The 22,055-nt window shown below is 29.2% G+C and overlaps 1 protein-coding gene across 1 annotated transcript in view; it reads left to right on the top strand.

Annotated features, from left to right (window-relative positions):
• The window catches only part of LOC111031303 (glycine receptor subunit alpha-2-like), a 28,117-nt gene extending 10,757 nt beyond the window's left edge, over positions 1-17,360 (top strand). Inside the window, exons 3-12 of the mRNA XM_022311186.1 lie at positions 4,673-4,761; positions 5,201-5,363; positions 5,430-5,512; positions 5,755-5,898; positions 5,978-6,060; positions 6,126-6,260; positions 7,157-7,257; positions 7,993-8,153; positions 10,564-10,672; positions 13,854-17,360. Coding sequence (XP_022166878.1) covers positions 4,688-4,761; positions 5,201-5,363; positions 5,430-5,512; positions 5,755-5,898; positions 5,978-6,060; positions 6,126-6,260; positions 7,157-7,257; positions 7,993-8,153; positions 10,564-10,672; positions 13,854-14,066 — 1,266 coding nt within the window. The 5' untranslated portion in view covers positions 4,673-4,687 and the 3' untranslated portion in view covers positions 14,067-17,360. The remainder of the gene's footprint in view (positions 1-4,672; positions 4,762-5,200; positions 5,364-5,429; positions 5,513-5,754; positions 5,899-5,977; positions 6,061-6,125; positions 6,261-7,156; positions 7,258-7,992; positions 8,154-10,563; positions 10,673-13,853) is intronic.
• Positions 17,361-22,055: the final 4,695 nt, after the last annotated feature.

The following is a 22,055-nucleotide window of genomic DNA, read 5'->3' as shown; positions in this document are numbered from 1 at the left end:
ACAAGTCGAAGATTAAAGCATTTTTTTTTTTTTTATAAAAGTGTCTTCAGAAATAAAAACACTCACCATTCATTGAAATATGGAATATAGAATATAGAATCAATACATTTGTCGCTTTACTCGGAATATAATATAATGTAAAAAAGTCACTTATTAAACAGGACAGATGGTGTACGGGCATACTCCTTTTGATTATTTCATCGCTACATTTTCGGTGTACAGCCAATGTACGCTATGCTTAAATCATGATCCGTTGTGTTCTCTATAAGTTAGAAAAAACGCACTACGATTCAAAGATCGAATAGGAGGTTCAGTCAGTCCGCTATATGAAATCGGAAATACCCATTACGGTCGGCAATCTTATATTATGCTAACACTTGCTGTCAAAGACGTAAATTAAGAAATATTAACGTTAATGACTAGTCGACAACAATATTTCTGACTATATCATAATGTGTTATGTGTACCTATACACTAGACCCTTTAACGTTTTTACATTTCGAGTACTAAGAATTTTAAAATATTGAAGTGGAGAAATTAATTTAAAAATGTAAGAAAGTTGTTTTCGAGTAAATATCATAACCAATCAAATATGTTTTTAGAAATGTTATCGGATACAGTTAAAAGTTAAATGTTAGTTAATAATAAAAAATAAAAAATGACCAAAAAAAAAAAAAAAAACAATATTAATATTCTTGTAGTGCGTTATTGACGTGTGCGTGCACTCAATTTGAATTTTTTGGATGTGCCCCCATCATTAGACATTTCTAAATACTCCCCTGCAGTTACTCGCATTAAATGCTAATGATCACTTACTAGATACTACGCACACATTTACACGATTCGAAAGCATGAATCTAGAAAATTTCATATACATTTAACTCCTAAAAAACGTTTGGTATAATTTGTATGCTTATTTGTGTTATAAATTATGAGATTTACGCACACTCACTCGCACTTGGCATTTGCATACTTATTATATACTATTGTAGTTCCTACCTTTTTTTTCAGTTCATCGTTTATTGATATCAAATATTTACATATACGTGGGGGATAGACGGAACAGCTCCCCGACTTACCCCCCGTTCATGCATTTTCAAAAATTATATACTAGTGTAGTACCTACCTATCTATAATAAAGTTTACCTACCGATTTTTCTGTTTGCACTCTGCAGCGTCATTTTAATTTCTCATCCAATTTAAATATTAGGAACAATAACATCATCAACATGGTCTAACCTGCAGTAGTAGACATTATGGTGATTTCCTGATCATTTTTGTAAAAATGTATTACGTAACAAATTATTTTATTTTTGCAACATTTCCTAGGTATATATAGTCTGTAAATGTCTATCGTCTACTGCTGTTAGGCATTAATGACATAATTCAGTGGTATATCTAGGATTTTTTCTAGGTGTTGATACGACAAAAATTATTTTGCATATGAAGAGCTAAGGGGACATTGGGATATCTGCCCCTCAATCTTCTCCTCTTGTTATGTTACCTTTCCGAAAAGTGCACTTTTATAGGCCATGATTTTACTTTTAAACTATTCCAACATTTATAATATTATAAAAAAGGCTCTGTGGGGTGATATACCACACAGATCAACCCCCGCAAATAAGCCACTGATACAGGGGCGCAATTTCAATAAAAAATGTGTGGGTGCTGAAGCCCCTTTATTTTTTTCATTTTATCTTATGGTTGTGGATGCCTGCATAATGGCTATTAAAATGAAAATAAATATGAAAAATATTGGGGGTGCTAATTTCAAAATTGGGAGTGCTAAGCACCCCCCCCCCAAATTGCGCCTATGCACTGAAAATATTCGTTAGACATAGTTAATAAACTGCATTACATAATTGATACGGTAACATATATATTGTATATAGATTCAAGTCAGGTGCATTTATACAGTATATACGTATAACTTCACAAAAATACTCGTATTTTCGAAATAATGAATGGTTAAATTATCTTAATCATGTGAATATACAATATGCAAGTTGGGGTTTTATAATATTCAATAAAAGCATTTATGTACGTCACCGTTACAGACAAAAGTGCTGACATCATTCGAACTTGTAGAGCAGAATCTGAGTGTTTGACATAACCTACGTATCTATATAATTTGCATAAAAATCAACTATCATCAAATTAACATAGTCCTATATCGTATACAATAACGTTAGTGACACAACCATGCATAAAAATGTTATCTACTTCTGCCTAACTGTCTATGGATTCATATTTAAAATATCGAAATTGTACGCACTGTATGAAACGCACCGTATGTGACACGACTATAAGTTGAACACTGATATTATTTCTATTATAATTTTGAAATTGTGTCTTAATCATCTTATATTTTAGCGTATTGCTAATTGTTTAAAACGTCTATAGCAATTTACTACGTCGATATTAATCGACAACATTGTCGATAAATAGCGAGGTGGGCTTGGATCATAATAGCTGGTGTAATAATGCTCGAGAAATTGCAAAATTTTGGCCACGTGAATGTGGCACGTCACATAAAATATTCTATGCTCAATCGTACTTCGTACCCACCTAACCTCGTACCTGATACAAGGCAGTTAACTTATATAGCAAACACTACAATATGTCGTGTAATATTTAAATCAAACATAAGTCGAGCTAAAAGTAAAGTAAAATTACGACTTCAAAAATCGATATCATTTAAACGCCGTAATAATAATCTTAACCAAACGAAAAAAATGGACATTATCTTAAGTCTCAAGTATAAAACGTTCTGAAACAAAATTACACTATAAAAACGGCAATACAGCATAATAATATGTATTAAAAATCGCCCCAGCCGCATGCATTATTCTCATTACTCAGTTTTTCGCAATTTTATCAAAAACTGCTGAGAGAGCTAACAATATTCAGACCAGCTCGAAGTACCATCAGTTTTCAATTTGTAATCGATAGTCGGGCTTCTACGTAACATCGTAAATAAGTGTTTTTAAACGCGAACCACACGTCATTGAACAATTTTAGATTTTTCATCTGTTTTTGCATAGAATCAAACAAGCGTTAAGGTGGGTTTACAAGTTCAGTTAAACTGCGTAAACGGACCGCATGAACTCAAGTTTGAGCAAACTAACTGCATGTGTAAATGAAAACCGTATGACTGCACAGTTCAAAATTTTGGACTGTGCGAGTTCAGGCGATGTCTGAAGAAAAACTGTGCAGTTATAGTAGTTGCTCAGTTGTTCTATACGTGTAAACAGATAACTGTGCGTTTTGGACAAAATAATGATTTTAAATTTACATAATACTGAATTAATATTAAGTACAATACACAATTATTGATGAAAGGGCGTCTTAATCTTCCTCCCTTCCCCCAAAAAATAAATTATATAAATTGAAGGGTTTGTTGCCAAACCTAACTTTTTGAAACATTTCAGGATGATTAAAAAAATACTAATATCGTTCGAAATGTATACGCATTTGCAATTTTAAACTCTATGAAAAATTCATGACACTATTGGTTTTTCTATGTTCTACATACATTTTTTTTAAAAAATGTATTGAACTTGACCCGACATAGACTTGTTTGAATTTTTCCTCTATATTATTATCATTTTATGGGTTTTCGTGAAAAAAATTTGTTATATTTAATTATATTTAAAAAAAACAGAACTGTAGTATTATTTAATGTTAATCAAGTTGTAGAATGTATGCATATATTACTTGTTATGTTAAAATGTAATCATTATTTGAAGCATAAATCAGATAATTCAATTTACTTTAAACATTATAGGTGAATCTATACTTACTTATACATAATATATTATAACTTACTAGTTTAGTTGCCTAGTCATGTAGCCTACAGGGATTTTTTTAATTTAATACTATGAAAAAGTGGACATATCTGGTTTTTGAAGCAATTTCTTCAATTGAGATACATGAATATTAAGTGAACAAATATATTATATTTATCATGTATAAGGATCGCATTCTGAGTGTCTAACTTCATACTTGAATTTCAGCACTGTTTATCCCACACAAGTTTTTTGGTTTTACACTAATAACAAATTTAGGCACCTAGTTTGCAGATTTCAATAATTGTAGAACAAATAATATTGATTGAGTTTTACATTTTCATAGATAATATGTCACTCGATCATACAAATTTAAAATTTAATTTATCATACTTAAGTTACAAATTATTAGTTACCTATTACCATACGTCTAAACTGTAAACATTTAAATTTATATAAGTTATTTTGATTTGTATTAAAATTCAGAAATAGTGCGAAACACTTTGATAGTATACAATTTTGTTTGGTTATCGAAGACGAAGGAATAACAAAATAATTTAATTTATTAACAAAATGTATTTGTTAATTTATTTGAATTAACGTCATACGGCTTATAAGAACAAAATATTAACAATTGAAACTAGATTAACAGATCTTATGATAAGTTAAACATTTGATAACAAGATCAAATTAAGGACACAAATAATATTAATTTAACAGATGACATAAAATACATTTAAAATGAATTATAAATGACCTATTATTGATTTTTTTATGTACATTGTATATTCATAAATATTTTAATTTTGTGGTATGAAATAAAACCAGAATTAATAGCATTTAGGTAATTAAAATATAACTATTTATATATTTTCATGTTTTAGGTTTACAATTAAGTTATGAAGAACTGGAATACGAATAAAATATCCAGTGCTATCATAACTAAGCTTATAATTTTCCTTTATGTTATCAAGTAAGTAATAATACAAATAATTTAATAATATTGTTTTATAATCGTAGGGTACTCAGATTTTCAAAATAAAAATACGATCCATAGTTCCAAGAAAAAGAAAAATGCCCAATTACTTATTCATCTTAGATCTTAATGGAGAACCTACATAAACTATTGACACTACTTTTTTTTTGCTAATACATATTTTAGTTATTCCTATTATGATTATATTATATTATGATTTGTAATCTGTAAAATAGCAACACTGTAAAAACATTGTAAAAATACCAGGTGTATTGAAACAATTATATTAATAAATAAAAAAAGTTATTCCTAAATTTTATCTAGATGATGTATTAAAAATATTTCATCTCTAGTGTTTATACTTAACACCAGCTTAATCCTAAATTTTGAATTATTCAACTTATTTGTAATTCATTTTCCGTTACCTTTTAAATAGCTCTCAATTTACGTATTCGAAATGCTTGGAATTCAGAGATATTCTACCAGAAGATGCCAAGCAGTATGATAAAATGAGACCACCCAAAATAGATGGTACGGCAACAAAAGTTCATTTTCATGTTACGGTGATGGGCTTAGATTCAATTGACGAAAATGCAATGGTAACTCAAATTGTTTTTTTAATTAAAAACTATTTTACATTTAAATGTTTCAATTTTTTTCATAAGACGTACGCTGCTGATATTTTTTTTGCTCAAACATGGAAGGATCATAGGCTTCGCTTACCGGAAAATATGACTTCCGAATATAGGTTAGTGTTTATAAAAATATATTATGCATTTCATCATTTTATATTAAACCAATGAAAAGTGTTTAATATGAATCAATATTACTGCAGTTGTACAATGTTAGTACCTATAGGGATTATAACAATTTAGATGTCATATAAAATACAGCACTAAATAGTAAATTGTAGGTACAGTAAATACTAAATAAGTAATAACTGTATATAATGAATGTGATATTGATATGTCTAATAAATCTTGTTTTCAGATTATTAGAAGTTGATTGGTTAAAAAACATTTGGAGACCAGATTCGTTTTTTAAGAATGCGAAAGCCGTTACATTTCAAACGATGACAATTCCAAATCATTACATGTGGCTTTATAAAGACAAAACAATTCTCTACATGGTCAAGTACGATCGTATCAACGTGAATAATTATTTTCACAATAAAGCCAATTTAATATTCATTAAAGTTATTATTTGTTTTTAGATTAACGTTAACATTATCGTGTGCAATGAACTTCATGATATATCCACATGATACACAAGAATGCAAACTTCAAATGGAGAGCTGTAAGATCAAAGAAGTCGTTTAATGGCAAAACCACAGTAAACTTGAATTATCCTATTTATTTCAGTGTCTCATACCACTGATGACATGATATTCCAATGGGATCCAGAGGTACCGTTGGTTGTTGATGAAAACATTGAACTGCCCCAGTTACAGTTAGTCAAGAATCAAACTGCTGATTGCACTCAGGTTTATTCCACCGGTATACATTTTCATTTGCTCTTAATATTTGTTAATGTTTATAAATTTAATATACAATATACACATCATCTATATTAGGTATCACTGCCAATGGCATATACACCTGGGGATTTCGGGTGTTTGCCCCTTACTCTCAGCTATTTTTCACTAAATAAAAACGTAAAATGTTTATATTTAAATACGTGTATTAATATACAAATACATATTTACTCCTCCCCCCTCACTGTAAATAACTGTGTATTTCATAGACCAAAGTCGAGGCCGTAGTATATGTTTACCCATTGAATAACTAGGAAGGGAAGGCTATTATTGGCATTAATGTACTTTTTTTTGAGTAGCCGTGGTACTCGAAATGTCTAACTAATACTACAGTTTTATTTTTTAAGATTCTGATAATCGCGGGGAAATATTTTTTTTTTAAAATTGTATAAATATGTAGGAACAATAACTCATTATATTTTTAATTATTTTTGTTTTACAATAATATTATGAACATTAAATATTTCCTCAAAAATAAACCAGTGTAACTTAACTACTTAAGCATTGTACAATTTATATATATTGAATATCAAACACAAATACTATTTTACCATTCCCACAAGTATTTAAAACAATTAATACAATTTATAACAATTTCTTACATTTCAACACAATTTATCAAACAATTCTTCTGTTTTTAATCAAGATATTTTTATTTTTGAGTATCTAGGTTGATAATTTAATAACGATTTTATTAATTAACTTGTAGGATATCATAATCACAATTGGAATAAATTTTTAACTTTGTGTAGTTTATGCTAACCAATTAACATATTTTATTGCTTAAAAGTTTAAATTAGTTAGAACTTAGAAATTGTAAATAAAATATGTCGTTAACTGACGTACTTAAATTTTCAGGAAATTTTACGTGTCTTGAAGTTATTTTTGTTCTTAAACGAAGACTTGGATACTATTTGTTTCACACTTATATTCCTACATGTCTTATCGTCATTATGTCTGTAAGTAAATAATGATAATAATATTATATTCTAGTTAACATTATTAATACACCAGCTAATAAGTAATATTCAAGCAAACAATCATATATTAATAAATATACCTAATAATTAAATCATAACGCAAATTCTTTAGATGTTATCTTACACAAAAAATAATTTTTTAAGAAAACCAGTTTACAGGCCTAACCTTAGAGCAGTTGTATTGATCTTTAAATTCTTGATAGGTTCGTTCAGAGATATTTCAATTTTGGGCAAAATCATGAATGAACCTCTTTTAATTTAATTTTTATTTTGGGATATTAAATATAGGCAGGTACTTATAAATTTTTCACAAAAATTTGATTATAAATCTTATAGTCAATAGACTATACTTTTTACACTTACATAAGGTGGCACAAGGGACCCTGCAATGGTCTTCGGGGGTATGGATCAATTTTGACAGCCTCTGAACGGGGCCTGTTCCTGGGTATTTTATATTTGGAAATTTAACTGCAAATTTGAAATTATTATTATCTACCAATTATTGAGTGTATCATTAATATTATTAAAACAATGATAACGACAGTCGGAAAGTGATAACTTAACCGAAAACGAATGTTCATTAGTTAGGTACCTACCTACCTTTTATGCTCAACTAGTGACTACCTATATGTCTATAACATGTTTGTAGATAAATATTGTTAAAAATATTGTTTAAAATCATACCAAAAAACAGCTAGATTAAAAATTTTTTAGTGGGTTTCGTTTTGGATTAAACCTGAAGCTGCTCCAGCCCGTGTGACATTGGGTGTTACCTCTCTATTGACGTTGTCAACACAACACGCTAAATCTCAAGCGGCGCTGCCTCCAGTTTCATATCTTAAAGCAGTCGATACGTTTATGTCCGCGTGTACCGTGTAAGTATATATTATATAGCTTCTGAACAACCTTAATTAACAATAATAATTATGTTTTAGAGTGGGAGATTTTTGGGTGATGTTTAATTAAAACGAGTGAGGAAATTCTAGAAAATATGCACTCTTAACATTTAAGATACCAATACACTAGAGTAGTACCATATATTTGTATAAATATAATTGAATTCTTGTATGTTTATACTTCACGGTTGTTTGACTTCAATAAATACCTAACTGAATTAATGAAATTAAATTAATAGTAGTTAATCAGAATAGAACTATCATCGTCTAATAAAACGTCTGTAAATGGACAGCAGGTCACATTACATCATATAAACGTTTATAAAATATATTAAAATAAAGATAATAATTATTCATATTACTTCATAACTTTTATTATAATTTATAGTTTTAATTAATAATTAATTTAATATCAAGTACTCAATGCTATTATTTTTCAATCTGAACAAAGCTGATATTATATTTTTATACTTATAATTAAATTAAACGTCGGATCTGCCGTTTTTAATTAAATGTATGCAATAATGAACATTTAAAAAATAATGTTTTACTATAATAGAATATATTCAGATAGGTAGTTTATTTTAATATTACACAAGTATATTACACATTATACATACAAATTACAAACGCATATACAAACTCAACAATTATCCAATTAAAATAACAATTTCTTAACTAAATTCTTCATAATAAATCACGAGATACTGACATAATTGCAGCACCGTAAAAAAAATCTAATGATATGTATTTTAATGCACAATCATTTAAAACAATAGATGTACAAATTATCGTATTATGTAAAGGCGCGAGGCTTAGTGGAACACTGGGCAAAGTGGGGACTTCGAAATATCTATTTATTTAATGTATAAAATTGATAATATTGTTAGATGTACCTATATAGCTTCCTTGGTCGTCTGGGGTTGTGCGATAAAAGTTTTGAACCAAACTATAGATTACTTTACATTTAATCGATGTAAAACTGTACATATTTATAATTATTTCTTGATAATACATTTTTATAATTTGTTTTTGATATATTTTATTATTTTGTGCATTGTTTTGAATAATATTTTTTTTTATATAAAAAGCTTATGTTGTTAGTTCTTTATTTGAGTTAGGTATTTGAACAAAATAAAACCAAAGGTTTTGAGTTGCTTAATAAATTGGGGTAAAGTGGCTTATACCTACATAGCTTTATGTGGGGTCGTCTCTGATTTGCCCCAAATAAAGAAATAATAACTTCAGTTGATGGGTGGATTAAGTGTATATTATTTAAAAATTGGATTTGTGTTGGGATTGAAGAAAACGATTATGAATTCATGTTTAACTGTACATTTTGTTCCTAAAATTTATTTTAAATTATATTACATTTAAAAAGTTACAATTTTTATTTTTATTTCTTTTGAGCTGATTAATACATTTAAGTAGGTATATTAATGTTTTTTATAAATAATTTATTGAGGTGATCAATTAAAATGTATAAAATTTAGATGTTTTTTTTTGTATGCCCGGGGGGGGGGGGCTTTGCCCCACGTATAGACAAAGTTTGAAAGGGAAAATTGATTTTTAAGTGGTCTTCGGACATTAGAGTCCCCACCATGCGCTGTGTTTCTCCTACATATTATAGAGATTTTGAATCACATGTGAAGTTTTGTGTTTGAAAAAAATCAAGTAGCGATATACTTAATATTTACATAGTAAATAAATAACTACCTATCGGATATTCACTACCCATAGTAATTGTTTGCTCTTGGAGATATCATATTATATGGAATCGTCCATGATGGCTCCTATAACTTTTTTGTATGTAATTTAAACTTCAAAGACTACACTATTTTTCTTTCTCTATAAACAGTTGCACAATTCTTCTCCTGAAAGTTATTAGTTTGAATCAATTAATATATAAATGATAAAAAAAATAATATGTATTTTAGAGACACTTGGAAATAAATGTTTGTTAGTATTCACAGTTGTTTTTAATTTGGTCATCAGAAACTTCGCTTGTGCCTGGGTAATGCTAATAATGTACTGGGATGCAAATCGCACACGGGCTATGCAATTATAATTTTTATATTATAATGGTACAGATACAGATCTTATATAGATACAAAATTCGTTACAGATGCACTCGGATTATTATAAACAGACACACTTCGAATGATCCACAAATATTACGCACTAGAGCAAGACAATTTCATACTTACCTATTATTATCCCTAGACTCTAAAATGATCTAAAATCGTTTAACTATATTTATACAATTTTATATACATATTACTCTGAATAAATTATGTACCTATGATTTATATAAAAAATAAATTATAATTATAATTATTATATATTTGAGTATAAACTAACAAAATGTTGTTATTGATATATGTTATAGGTTCGTATTTATGGCTCTCATGGAATATTGCTTGGTGAACATAGTGCTTGGTGATTCCGATATGCCACCAAAACCATTAAATAAAAAATCGTTTAATTTCAGCTTCAGGGTAAATATAATTTTTTATTTCAGTTAAGGTAAACAATGAAAAATAGTTTATTATTAATATATATCATTAAAATCGGTTAAAAAAAATATGGGGATTCTACACTACCCTCCAATTTTTGGAGCAAAAAAAACCTATAATATGCCATCCATCATACTGAATTGAGTTTAATTTTGGAAATAATTTTGAAAACACATTTGAATTTATTATGAACTCTATTTTGAATTCGTTGAGTCAGAATTATAAACAAAAATTGTTCCATTAAAATTTCCAAAAATACGAAATTTTTTCTTTTTAAGAATAATAAAGAAAAATATGTACGGTAGTGTAGAATCCCATTAGGTATACATCAAGCAAACCCTGTGGGAATTGATTATATTTTAAATGAGTAGATAATTAATATTAAATTAAGTTATTATCATATAAATCGATACTAATGATCCACTTTAAAAATAATAAAACAACGGGAAATTTTGATGAAAAGTAAATTTGAAATAAATCTCGAACAATCAAGTAGGTATCAACCTAGAACCATAGAATATTATTTTAACAAAAAAACTAACTTTTACGAATATACCTAAGAAAACGCTCATTATATGTTTGTATGATTGTGGAAATTTATTTATTAAGTATGTATTAAGTTTTTCCCAAGTATGTTCTACGGGTTCTATGAATCAGGCTGATATATATATGTATATATGACTTCTATGATATAATACAATATTATATTATAATATCTCAGAGTCATTATTTATATTTTCCTTTTTTAACTTTAAACGACAACATATACGGCTCTCACACATTTCAACATGCTTCAAATATACAATATTCACGATATCCTTAAAGCTACAAAATAAGAAGAAAATACATTCTGTCTATAAATTACACCCTTGCTGATTATGCCCCGTTCATACTTTCATAATGTAGGAAAAATTCGACATGTATGAATATCAATATAATATTATGAATGTAGCACCTACAAGATATTAAGTCAATACAATTTATTCACCAAAGCGTATTCAAGTAATGACTTTTCTATCGAATTATTGTAAGTATGTATACTGTATAGTAGGTATAGTATGATATAAAGCAAAATAGAGTGGCTGGCACCAGTTTTTTCGAGGTGAAAAATAAAATATAATCATTAATTTAATTATTACTAAAACCACAGGAACCTCATCCTAAGTACAAACTCCCTGTGATGATCACCCTGATCACTTTAATAGTAAACACTCTTTCCAACACATTTTTTAAACAATTTCTGAAAGACACTATACATCTATACCTAGTATATGAAAATGTATAATTTTTTCTATTTTCCATATTACTTAATCATTACAACTTCTTACAATATTTTTATATAGCAGAAATGTTCTGTTACTTAATACTTAATAGTTAGCTCTCACTAAAAATGAAACAAAACACTTAATAATATGGTTATAACTTTATGAGCTAATTAAAAATATAGATGTATAAGACAAGGAATCATCGGATATTTCGCAAATCAAAAACACTTCAACGTTCTATATTTTCAAACCACTTTACATTTGTTCGGAAATTATTTAAAATATATATTGTTTTGCCGTGTGGGCAGATTTTCGAACCAAGTACATATACGATTTTTTTTTTAAATTTAATATTAATTACTTTAGAATATTCAATTATTATTACTTATAGCTAGCAGATTGTTTGCTAACATCTTAAAGTCTAGTACGAAATAATTTTAACAATTTATTGTTTTATCATGCTTCTTTTCCTCGACTTTTTATTATTTTTTTTTTTTTTGAAGCACTATCAAATGATTTGCTTTTTTATAATTACGCTATTGATAAAATAAAATGTAAATACAGAAATAATTAAATTATAAAATAAAATGTATTTGCTGAACATTTTGAACGGATACACACTTATGTATTACACGGGTGTAAGTGGTTACAGACTAGACACTTATATAATATAATCATATTAAGTATACGATACTTATTTATTAGGTCGATAGTGTATTTGAATGGAAGAAATATGGGCATTCGCCTCCTCCCTCCACCATCATCGAGAACTTTTTTTTACACTTTCATGCACGGTTTAATGTACACACACATATATATATATATATGGCATATTTTTCTTAAAAGTCATGTTCATTAATTAATTAAGCCATTGATATTGATTGAAAAGGAAGTTCAGTTCTCGAATTTTAGTGTAACTTTAGACAACAGTGATAACTCGTTCTGTAAAGTAACTACTAAGTGGTTAGTGGTTAGAGGAAAAATACATGATACACAATTCAAAGTAAAAAATACTCGAAGAAAACTAAATAATATGTTTTTCAAATTATTGCATTACAAAATAAAATTGCTGTTCGAAAAAAGTAAAAAAATTAGTTTTTTGAAGTTATTTAAACTGTGAAACAAATACTTATTAGGTACTCAGACCCTTGGTACATATGTCCTACCTATTATCCTCTTGTGATTTTATAATAAGACGTACTTTATACAATTAGCTCTACTGTTGATCTAGAGTCTTGATTCAGTCGATCAGTCGATCTATATACGTCAACCTGACGATAGTGAATTGCACAATATAAAAACGACATGGTATGATCTCTTAAGTCCAGATTTGGTTGAAGTCTGGGCCATACATCACTTGCTTACCCATATTATCACGTTGTCATTAAATTATTCATTACTATAATGCACTACCCCACGTCACGTACTCACGTGCATTCTGCACTATCTGGCACCTCAAAAAAGTTAATATCGTACCTTGTTGTTTACATCATGGTGAATTGTACTATTATTTGTACAATATTATTGTACCTACCCGACTATCTATAATACCGTATAATATTCATAATTTTGAGTTTTTTAAAACGTTGTTACAAAAAAAAATAAAAAAAAGGAATAGACAAACACCCTAAATGCCCCTGCGAAACACGTCCATAGGTAGCCCAGGCGATACATTTCTTCAGCTCGTCTTCGCAACAAAATAAGTATATATAATAGGCGCGTAGCTGATACATATATATATATATATACATATATATATATATATATCGTAATATTTGATGACGCGTTTTGAATTTTTATACACGCGGTCGTAGAGAGATAACGAAGAAAATCGATCGGTTTTCAATTAAAAAACACATTCGTGTATTGTAATAATATAATGCGTTTTGGTTTTGCAGAGCAACTTGAAGTTAAACGACGGCCACTCGATCCCGCCTCCCCCGCGTCCACCGCCACAAGCGACCGCGGCCGCTCTGGCCGCCACGACGGCCCTCGCACAGAGAAACCGCACCCGGGCCATAAACATCGATCGGTTCTCGAGAGTGTTCTTTCCGTTGCTGTTCGCCGTGCTCAACATGACGTACTGGGTCATATTCGCTCGGTTTTTGTAATTTCATCGCTCGGCATGTCATCCCGTTGTCCCGCACACACCCACCTGTTAATATACCTACCGTCAAATTTACATTGCGACTTACGTCTACTTCCGTTTACCACCGCGACGCCCGTATAGGTACTTATAGGTACCTATGCCCGATATACGGAACCATTAGAGATATTATGCGCCTATAATACACGTACAACACCTCCTCCATTACCCACTCCATGCAGCGTCTGAAACAGAATAGTAATAGATAAATAACGGGAGATCGTATTTTGGGCCGATTTTAGCTCACTCGCGATTCGCACCACCAATAGACATAATATTATATGCGCGCGTAATCCGTGCGAAAATAATACAAGAATAACAACACGTAGCGCCGCCACGTCTGAATATTAATTTCGGTAATCTACGCCACGACAGAAAACAAAATGGCATATTATGTGATCTGCGCCACACTTTCGAATTAGGTAAATCATTTTTGGAATATAATATCTGATGTCCTGATAGATGCATCGAGCTCACGTCTGATATTGCACATAAAACGTGAATAAATAACGTGGAATATTAATAACAAGAATAATTAGACAGTTAACTATATAATATTCCCGATTTTTACATATTTCATCATTAACTGAAGTAATAATCATTTATACACAAAGTGCGTATACTTATACCACCAACTATGTAGGTAAATACTAATTAGCTTACATTTTAATAATTTTCTTGAATTGAACACGAAAGATAAATGGTTTAAAATATATGTTAATAAATTGAAAATTACTGTTCGTTATTTTAAAATTACAATATTTTGGTAAGGTGAAAAATATGGAGCAAATTACAATTTGTATAGGTACACGATTGCGTAGATTACATAATGTGATTTTATATCTGGTTTTGTGTGGAGCACATTAACAGAGTTAATTTTTAGATGTGGTGGACAACAGATATTTTTTTTTGGCAAATCACATAGGTACTCCCAATATTTATATATTTTTCCTAAACTGGCTGCAACAACTGAAATACCTGTAGGTACACAAGTCAGTAGTTTACGAATTACTGGTCGTCGCGGTGTTTAAAATCGAAACGATAATGTTCGAAAATCGAAAAAATTTTAATCCGACAGTTTTTCAGCTCTCCATAAATGTCCTATAGCCGGAGCCAATCATGTTATCATATTGAATTCCTGGCTGTTTACCTCATGCCAAGCTAATATTTAACCTATACTTGTAAAGTTGAACTTCAAAAATCTTCTTTATTTTTAACGGCCGATCAAATATGTCTTCAACACGCAGTTGTACCAACAACAAAATCGATATCCACTTTAAGCAATTGTTCTGAAAAAATTAAGATTTGATTTTTAAAATTCTGTTCTATCGATCTGAAATCATTAGATAAAATTGTACGCGCGTACAACGAAACGTGATACACTGTATCCTATAACGTGTATGTTAAACAGCTTACAAAAACTAGTGAAACACTCTATGCATATTTGATGATAGTCCGGTGTCAAATATCGGACTCAAAGTGAAATAGGTACCGTAATATTTTCAAAACTGTTGGTCCATAATTCATGTATGACTGAGATGATATCATGTTTTCGTAGTAGGTAATTAAACGAGCTCCATGAGCATAACAGTTTTGAGAACAGGTATAGTAGGTACCAGTGGCGTTCTCAGGGATTTCCAATAGGGGGAAGGGATTGGGAGAGGGGGTGGATATTTCTAGAAAAATATGATGGGGGGCTATCGGCACACAAAAAAAAAGCCAACGGGGGAGGGTTAAACCCCATAAACCTACCTTGAGTACGCCTACCATGGTAGGTATAATATAATAATAATAATAATAATAATAAAAATATAATATAAGCAACTATGACGACAAGTTTTCGATTATTTTTTTAATCTGATCAGTGATCAACAATAATAATATTGATCAATCGCATTTTTATATACGATCAATAGGTAGATAAGATGTCTATTCGTTTAGGCACGCGTAGGACGTTCTAAAATATTTATAGTGTTGACTCGCTCCAATATTATACGGACAAATAATATTACCAGCGAATATTAGTTTTACTCGCCGCTACAGACTACCTATGTGACCAAAATCAATCTTTCTCGCTTCTACTCAAGCCATTTTACTTTTAGTCTTTTTAAAATTAAGTTGTTAATGGTTTTTAAATAACATGGTGTATAATTATTTTTTAGCAAAATGTTTGTAGTCGTCGCAAAAGTTTTTAATAAATTCATATTAAATTATACATTATTACAGTTACTATACAAATTACAAACTATTATTGTCTATCTCTATAAAAAACTATTAGAAAAAATCATTACACAATATTTTAAATAATATTTGAGTTTCATTTATCGTTATCCAGAGAAAACCACAAGAAAGCGAAACACTATATTTACCATACAGACTCTTAATAATTTTTTTAATAGTTTATTGTAGACAATAATAATTTGTAATTTGTATTATGATTGTAAATTGTAATAATGTATAATACAATATGACCTTTTTACAAACTTTTTCAATAGCTTTACACATTTTAGTACATTTTAGTAAAACATAATTGTGTTATATTTTATTATTTAAAACCATCGCCAACTTAATTTTAAAATGACTAAAATAACTTTGGAGGCGATTTGGGCCTAACCTATACACCAGGGGTGGCCAATTTTTCTAACGTTAAAGTTTTTCCCCTGCGTGCCATTACATTTTGAAAAATATTACCTATTCATTAAAATATATTATATAATTAAGAAAAACATTTGAATTTAAATCTATTTATTGAGAGATTTAATAATAAAAAATACATTACTGACTATTAATGTGCCCTCGGCATTTTTTTGGGTGCCACCGATTTGTCATCCCTGCAGTTATTTACCCACTACCTCATGGCTCATACCTACAGCAGTTGTACATAGTATTACATATTACACACATATATGTACATATATATGTAGGTGCATATTAAGTCACAAATAACTGGAGTGCTTAAAGGTGCTTACAAATTCTGCATAATAGTATAAAAGATTGAATAGAATGCATACTATCATTGAGTAATAGTTGTCCACTCTTCATCTTATAATATTATATTAAATACCTAAAATAAATATAAAATAAAATAAATAAAATATAAAATATATAATTAATATTGTCTCATAAAATTTATTTTTATGTACCTACCGACTTGAGATTAGGTACGTCAAAAAATTAATGTGTATAAGGTGATTATTTTAACAGTATTTACTCATTATATTGAAAAATGTAAGTTTAATATTTTATATTGCCCTAATTTATTTTTAATCGTCATATTATAATATTGTGTTGTTGTTCAATTCAATTTTTGATTACTAAGCCACATATTATATATATTTAAATATTTTGAATGTCATAGTTTTACATAGAATACTTTTTTTTAGAAATATTGATGTACAAAATATTAAATAATATTTCAATAGTAATATTATTATAAATACCTATTACAATACCTAATATATTTATTAAGTACCAATGCTATATCCTTTACCAATTTACCAATCCTCCAAAGAGGATGGCATGTTACCATGCAATATTCACTTTTTAAAGGGTTAGATAGGTATATACAATTTTAGAAAAAATCAAAATTTTAAATATATTCAAGTAGTAATTCGAAGTAGGTAGGTAACTTATGGGTGGTCCTACACTCCTACCAGACCTGGTAATACGTCTGCGCAATTGATAGTTATTGCATAATAATAAAGTTGTATAGAAAAACAGTATCACTTGGGTAAGAACTGATAAGACTACAGAACTAGGTATAGTGATAGATAAAATCAAATCATAACAATAAAAAGAAAAAAAATGTCTCGAGTAATTTTATTGTTATTTTTCGATATCGAGTTTGTGAAAAAAAGTTATCAACGTTTGAAAAACATAAAAATAAGCAACTTAACTCCCTCTGTATTCATAGTAGAATTCCCAAAATACCACAATACATTGGAAACAACTTTATCTGTGACGTGGAGTTTTAATTTTTTTGATAGGACTAACCAATCTTTCCAAACTTAAAACTTTAGCTGTATTTATGTCACCTAAATAATAAAAAAAATACGTTACAGATAAAGTTATTTCCTATGCGCTGTGGAATTTCAGTAAGTCGACTATGAGGGAGTAAAGTCGTTCCGCGAAAACAGTTTTTGCCAGGTTATATATTTGTAAGGCGGAGACCACACACGTGGATACCACCTTCATATAATTCATAAACAAGTACGATCAAAGCAATAATATTTTTTATAAGAATTGTTCATATCTTTTTATGGTCAAATTATTGTTTTTCCTTAATCAGGACTACCAAAATCCCGAGTGCGGTTCTTGCTTTGCGAAACGGTTTTTAACAAGCAATTTATGGGCGCGTGGCTTCCAATTGAGAATTTTAAGTTTCGGTGATTCTGTGGCCTACTGAGGTTGATTAGGTCTGATGCCTTTTATAAGCATGCTTAATATTTTCAGACAATCTATTTACGGTGTCCATAAAGTATATCACACATTCACGCCACGTTCCTAAATACATTAGAAACGATTTTTAAAACACCTTCAAATTTTTTTAGCACCAAATTAATTTTATATGGATTTAATTCATTGGATTGTTCTTCTAGCCCCGACCGTGTAATAAATTGCATGATCCCTACTAGTATTTATATTGCGAACAATCGATTTAAGTATGTATATGGCCATTGTACAGTTTCTGGTATAGTAGTAAGCCACGAATGAATAACATCTAACAGCTGCAGTTCTTACCTACACGACTTGTATAACAATACGAGTACCTATACATTAAAATAATAACATTTTGATCGAAACAGGACACATTTTTTGACGATATAATAAATTTAGAAACATTCAGTTACCTATAGATTGTAGTACTTACTTAGATTAAATTATATTATGTACACTCGGTATGGATGAAAATTGGAACACAAGAAGTTAAGAATGTATACATTTTGTTTAATGATAATAGTTATAATAATATTGTATTTTATTCAAATGTTCTAATTAAAAACTATAAATGTGCAAATATATAAAACTTTAGCAATGTAAAATGTTTTTAAAGTTTAACACAGTTTTATTATAAATTACGGTTATGACAATTCTGGAAATGTAGAAATGTACCTTTCGATGATGAACAAATTATTTATTATACCTAAAATAAATAGAACATTTTAATGCATATTTTTGTTTTTAATGAATTATTATACATATACAAACATTTTCGGCTACAGTGGCCATTGGAGTAACAATGGATAAATTAAGGTTGATATTTAAATAATAATAACATATTATAAACATTAGAAATGATATTGTATAATAATTCGAATCATCATTATATAATATGTGAAAATCATAATAACATCATAATAGATTGTTATTAATTATGAAAATATTTAGTGGTGCAGTAATTAGTTACCTAATAAAGATTAAAATCAAAGACACACAAGATATACAATCAGTGTTGAATCCAGGTATACTTCAGGGGGGGGGACAAATGCCCCCCCATCTCCTGAAAAATACAAGTTCAAAAAATGTACATATTTATTAAATGCATAATACTCGTTACGATTGCCGCACCTAATGGCGTTCAATAAAATATCATTTATTTATATCAATGTTTTTACACCGTATTGCCAGTATAGGAACTATCTACTGATTTTCCCAAAATTATAGCAGTTATAAGATAACGAAAAATAATAATCACAAAATACAATTTATGATAACGGCTGGATTACGATATAGGTAATCTAAAACTACGTACATATTACCCACCTACTATTGTCACAGTTCGTGGAGACTCAAATAATAAGTTAAATCAGTTCTGCCTAGTTGTTTGTACCTGTATTGTTCCGTAACAAAAATGTCCAAAAGAAAAATAACAAGATTCTCATCATGACACAATTGACACGGATTTAGATAAATTATCTATGGTTACGCCTACAAAAAAAAAGGTAAAAAAAAAGATTTTATAATAAAAAATAGGATAGTTATTTTCTATGGCTTTATTTTGATGTTCAACGTAATGGTGCTTTTTGCAAATTATGTGAAAAACATACTGTAAAATTTAGAGTCTAAATGATTCCGTACTATTGACAAGGACACAAAAACAAAACACCCTGAAAACCCTATCAATTTTTCATCAAAAGGACCTACGGGGCTGCAAGAAATTTAAATACTTCTAATTGTCTGATTTCAAAAATGTAAGGATGTTTGAATTGGTAAACAAGTTTTATTTGCATCGGTCGGAGCATATATTTAATATTTTAAATATTTGTCAGTATATTCAATACTAAAAATTGAAAAATGTATACAATTTAATTATATCTAATTTGATATATTCTACACACAGAGCTCGAGAATCATACCGTTACGAGCGTGGTGAACAAATAAAATTACAATTTAAATAATCTCCACCTAATAACGCAGTCGTACATTGGGACGGAAAAATGTTACCGGATACTACAACTAGAAATGCAACTGATGAACGACTTCCAATCGTGATAACCAGCAAAAATATAGGACAAATTTTAGGAGTACCAAAACTTCAGCGAAGAACAAGCTACAGCTGTGTGTAATGCATTACGAGATTGGGGGTTATGCAATATAGTACAAGCTTTGTGTTGTGACACAACTGCGTCCAATACAGGTCGTTTAAATGAAGCATGTATTTTAATTGAATAAAAGTTAGGTATACCTATTTACCTATAGAGACTTATTATATGTAGACATCATATTTATGAACTTATTTTAAGAGCCATTTTTGAAATTAAAATACCTCAAGTTACCACAAGCCCATGGGCGCATATAGGGTGGGGCTTGGGGGGGGGCTAAGCCCAACCTGATTCCATCTAAGCCCCCCCCCCAATATTTACTCTAATATTAAAATTTAATGTACCTATTAATAATCAAATGTTGTTTTCGATTACTAACTATGATTGTAAAAGTGTAGAATATGGTCAATATAATTTTTTTTTTTACATTTTAATTATAGATTAATTGATTTATGAAACATTGAGAACATAAATATCACGCGATATTTCGAAAACAGTCATGTGCATCATGACTTTATCGCACGGTTAACATGTCGCGCGTTAAAATGTGTTCCTAGCCTAAGACTTATAAATAAACAAGTTATAGTCAAATGGTAGGACACTATGAATTATGATATTAATATATTATATATATATATGTGTACGAGTATATCATACGGGTTAGCTGGTAAACAGCTAGCGGGTTTTCCAGCGATTATCAAGCATATTGCCGATACAATGTCATACCTACCTTATTTTATTATTATTTATTAGTTCATGATTATTACTATACACTGTTTTAAATGACTTTGCCAAATCCAACAGAAGAATAAACTTAATATTGTAACCAATTATCTAGTTGATAATAAATATAATATTATGTGCATTAATAAGTAATAATTTTATACTCGTAGCTAAAAAAATAAATAAATAGTAATATTTGTATTTGGTGTGACGTGTGAAAGGGGGGGGGGATTTTTTGTTAATATATTTACAGGGCTGAGCCCCCGGCTATTGTAACCAATTATCTAGTTGATAATAAATATAATATTATGTGCATTAATAAGTAATAATTTTATACTCGTAGCTAAAAAAAAAAATAAATAGTAATATTTGTATTTGGTGTGACGTGTGAAAGGGGGGGGGGATTTTTGTTAAATATATTACAGGGCTTGAGCCCCCGCCAATGTAAATCCCTATTTGCGCCTATGCACAAGCCCAAGTATTCCATTTTTTAAAAATTTTCAAAAACAATGGTACGAAATACATATTAATAAATATAATAGTGGGATTGAAGATTAAACGTGTGGTGCTATTTTGGAAAATTTGAAGGAAGATATTCTCAACTTTGTCAAAAACAAACTAAAAATTAAACACTCTCGAGGAGACTACAGTGAATTTTTAGAATTAGTACTAATGTTTCTTGGTGGTGA

Source organism: Myzus persicae, unplaced genomic scaffold (assembly GCF_001856785.1).
Source record: "Myzus persicae strain clone G006 unplaced genomic scaffold, MPER_G0061.0, whole genome shotgun sequence".
In the NCBI taxonomy this organism is placed as follows: domain Eukaryota; kingdom Metazoa; phylum Arthropoda; class Insecta; order Hemiptera; family Aphididae; genus Myzus; species Myzus persicae.
The sequence above is the reverse complement of the archived record's forward strand: the minus strand, read 5'-3'. Positions and strand labels throughout refer to the sequence as shown.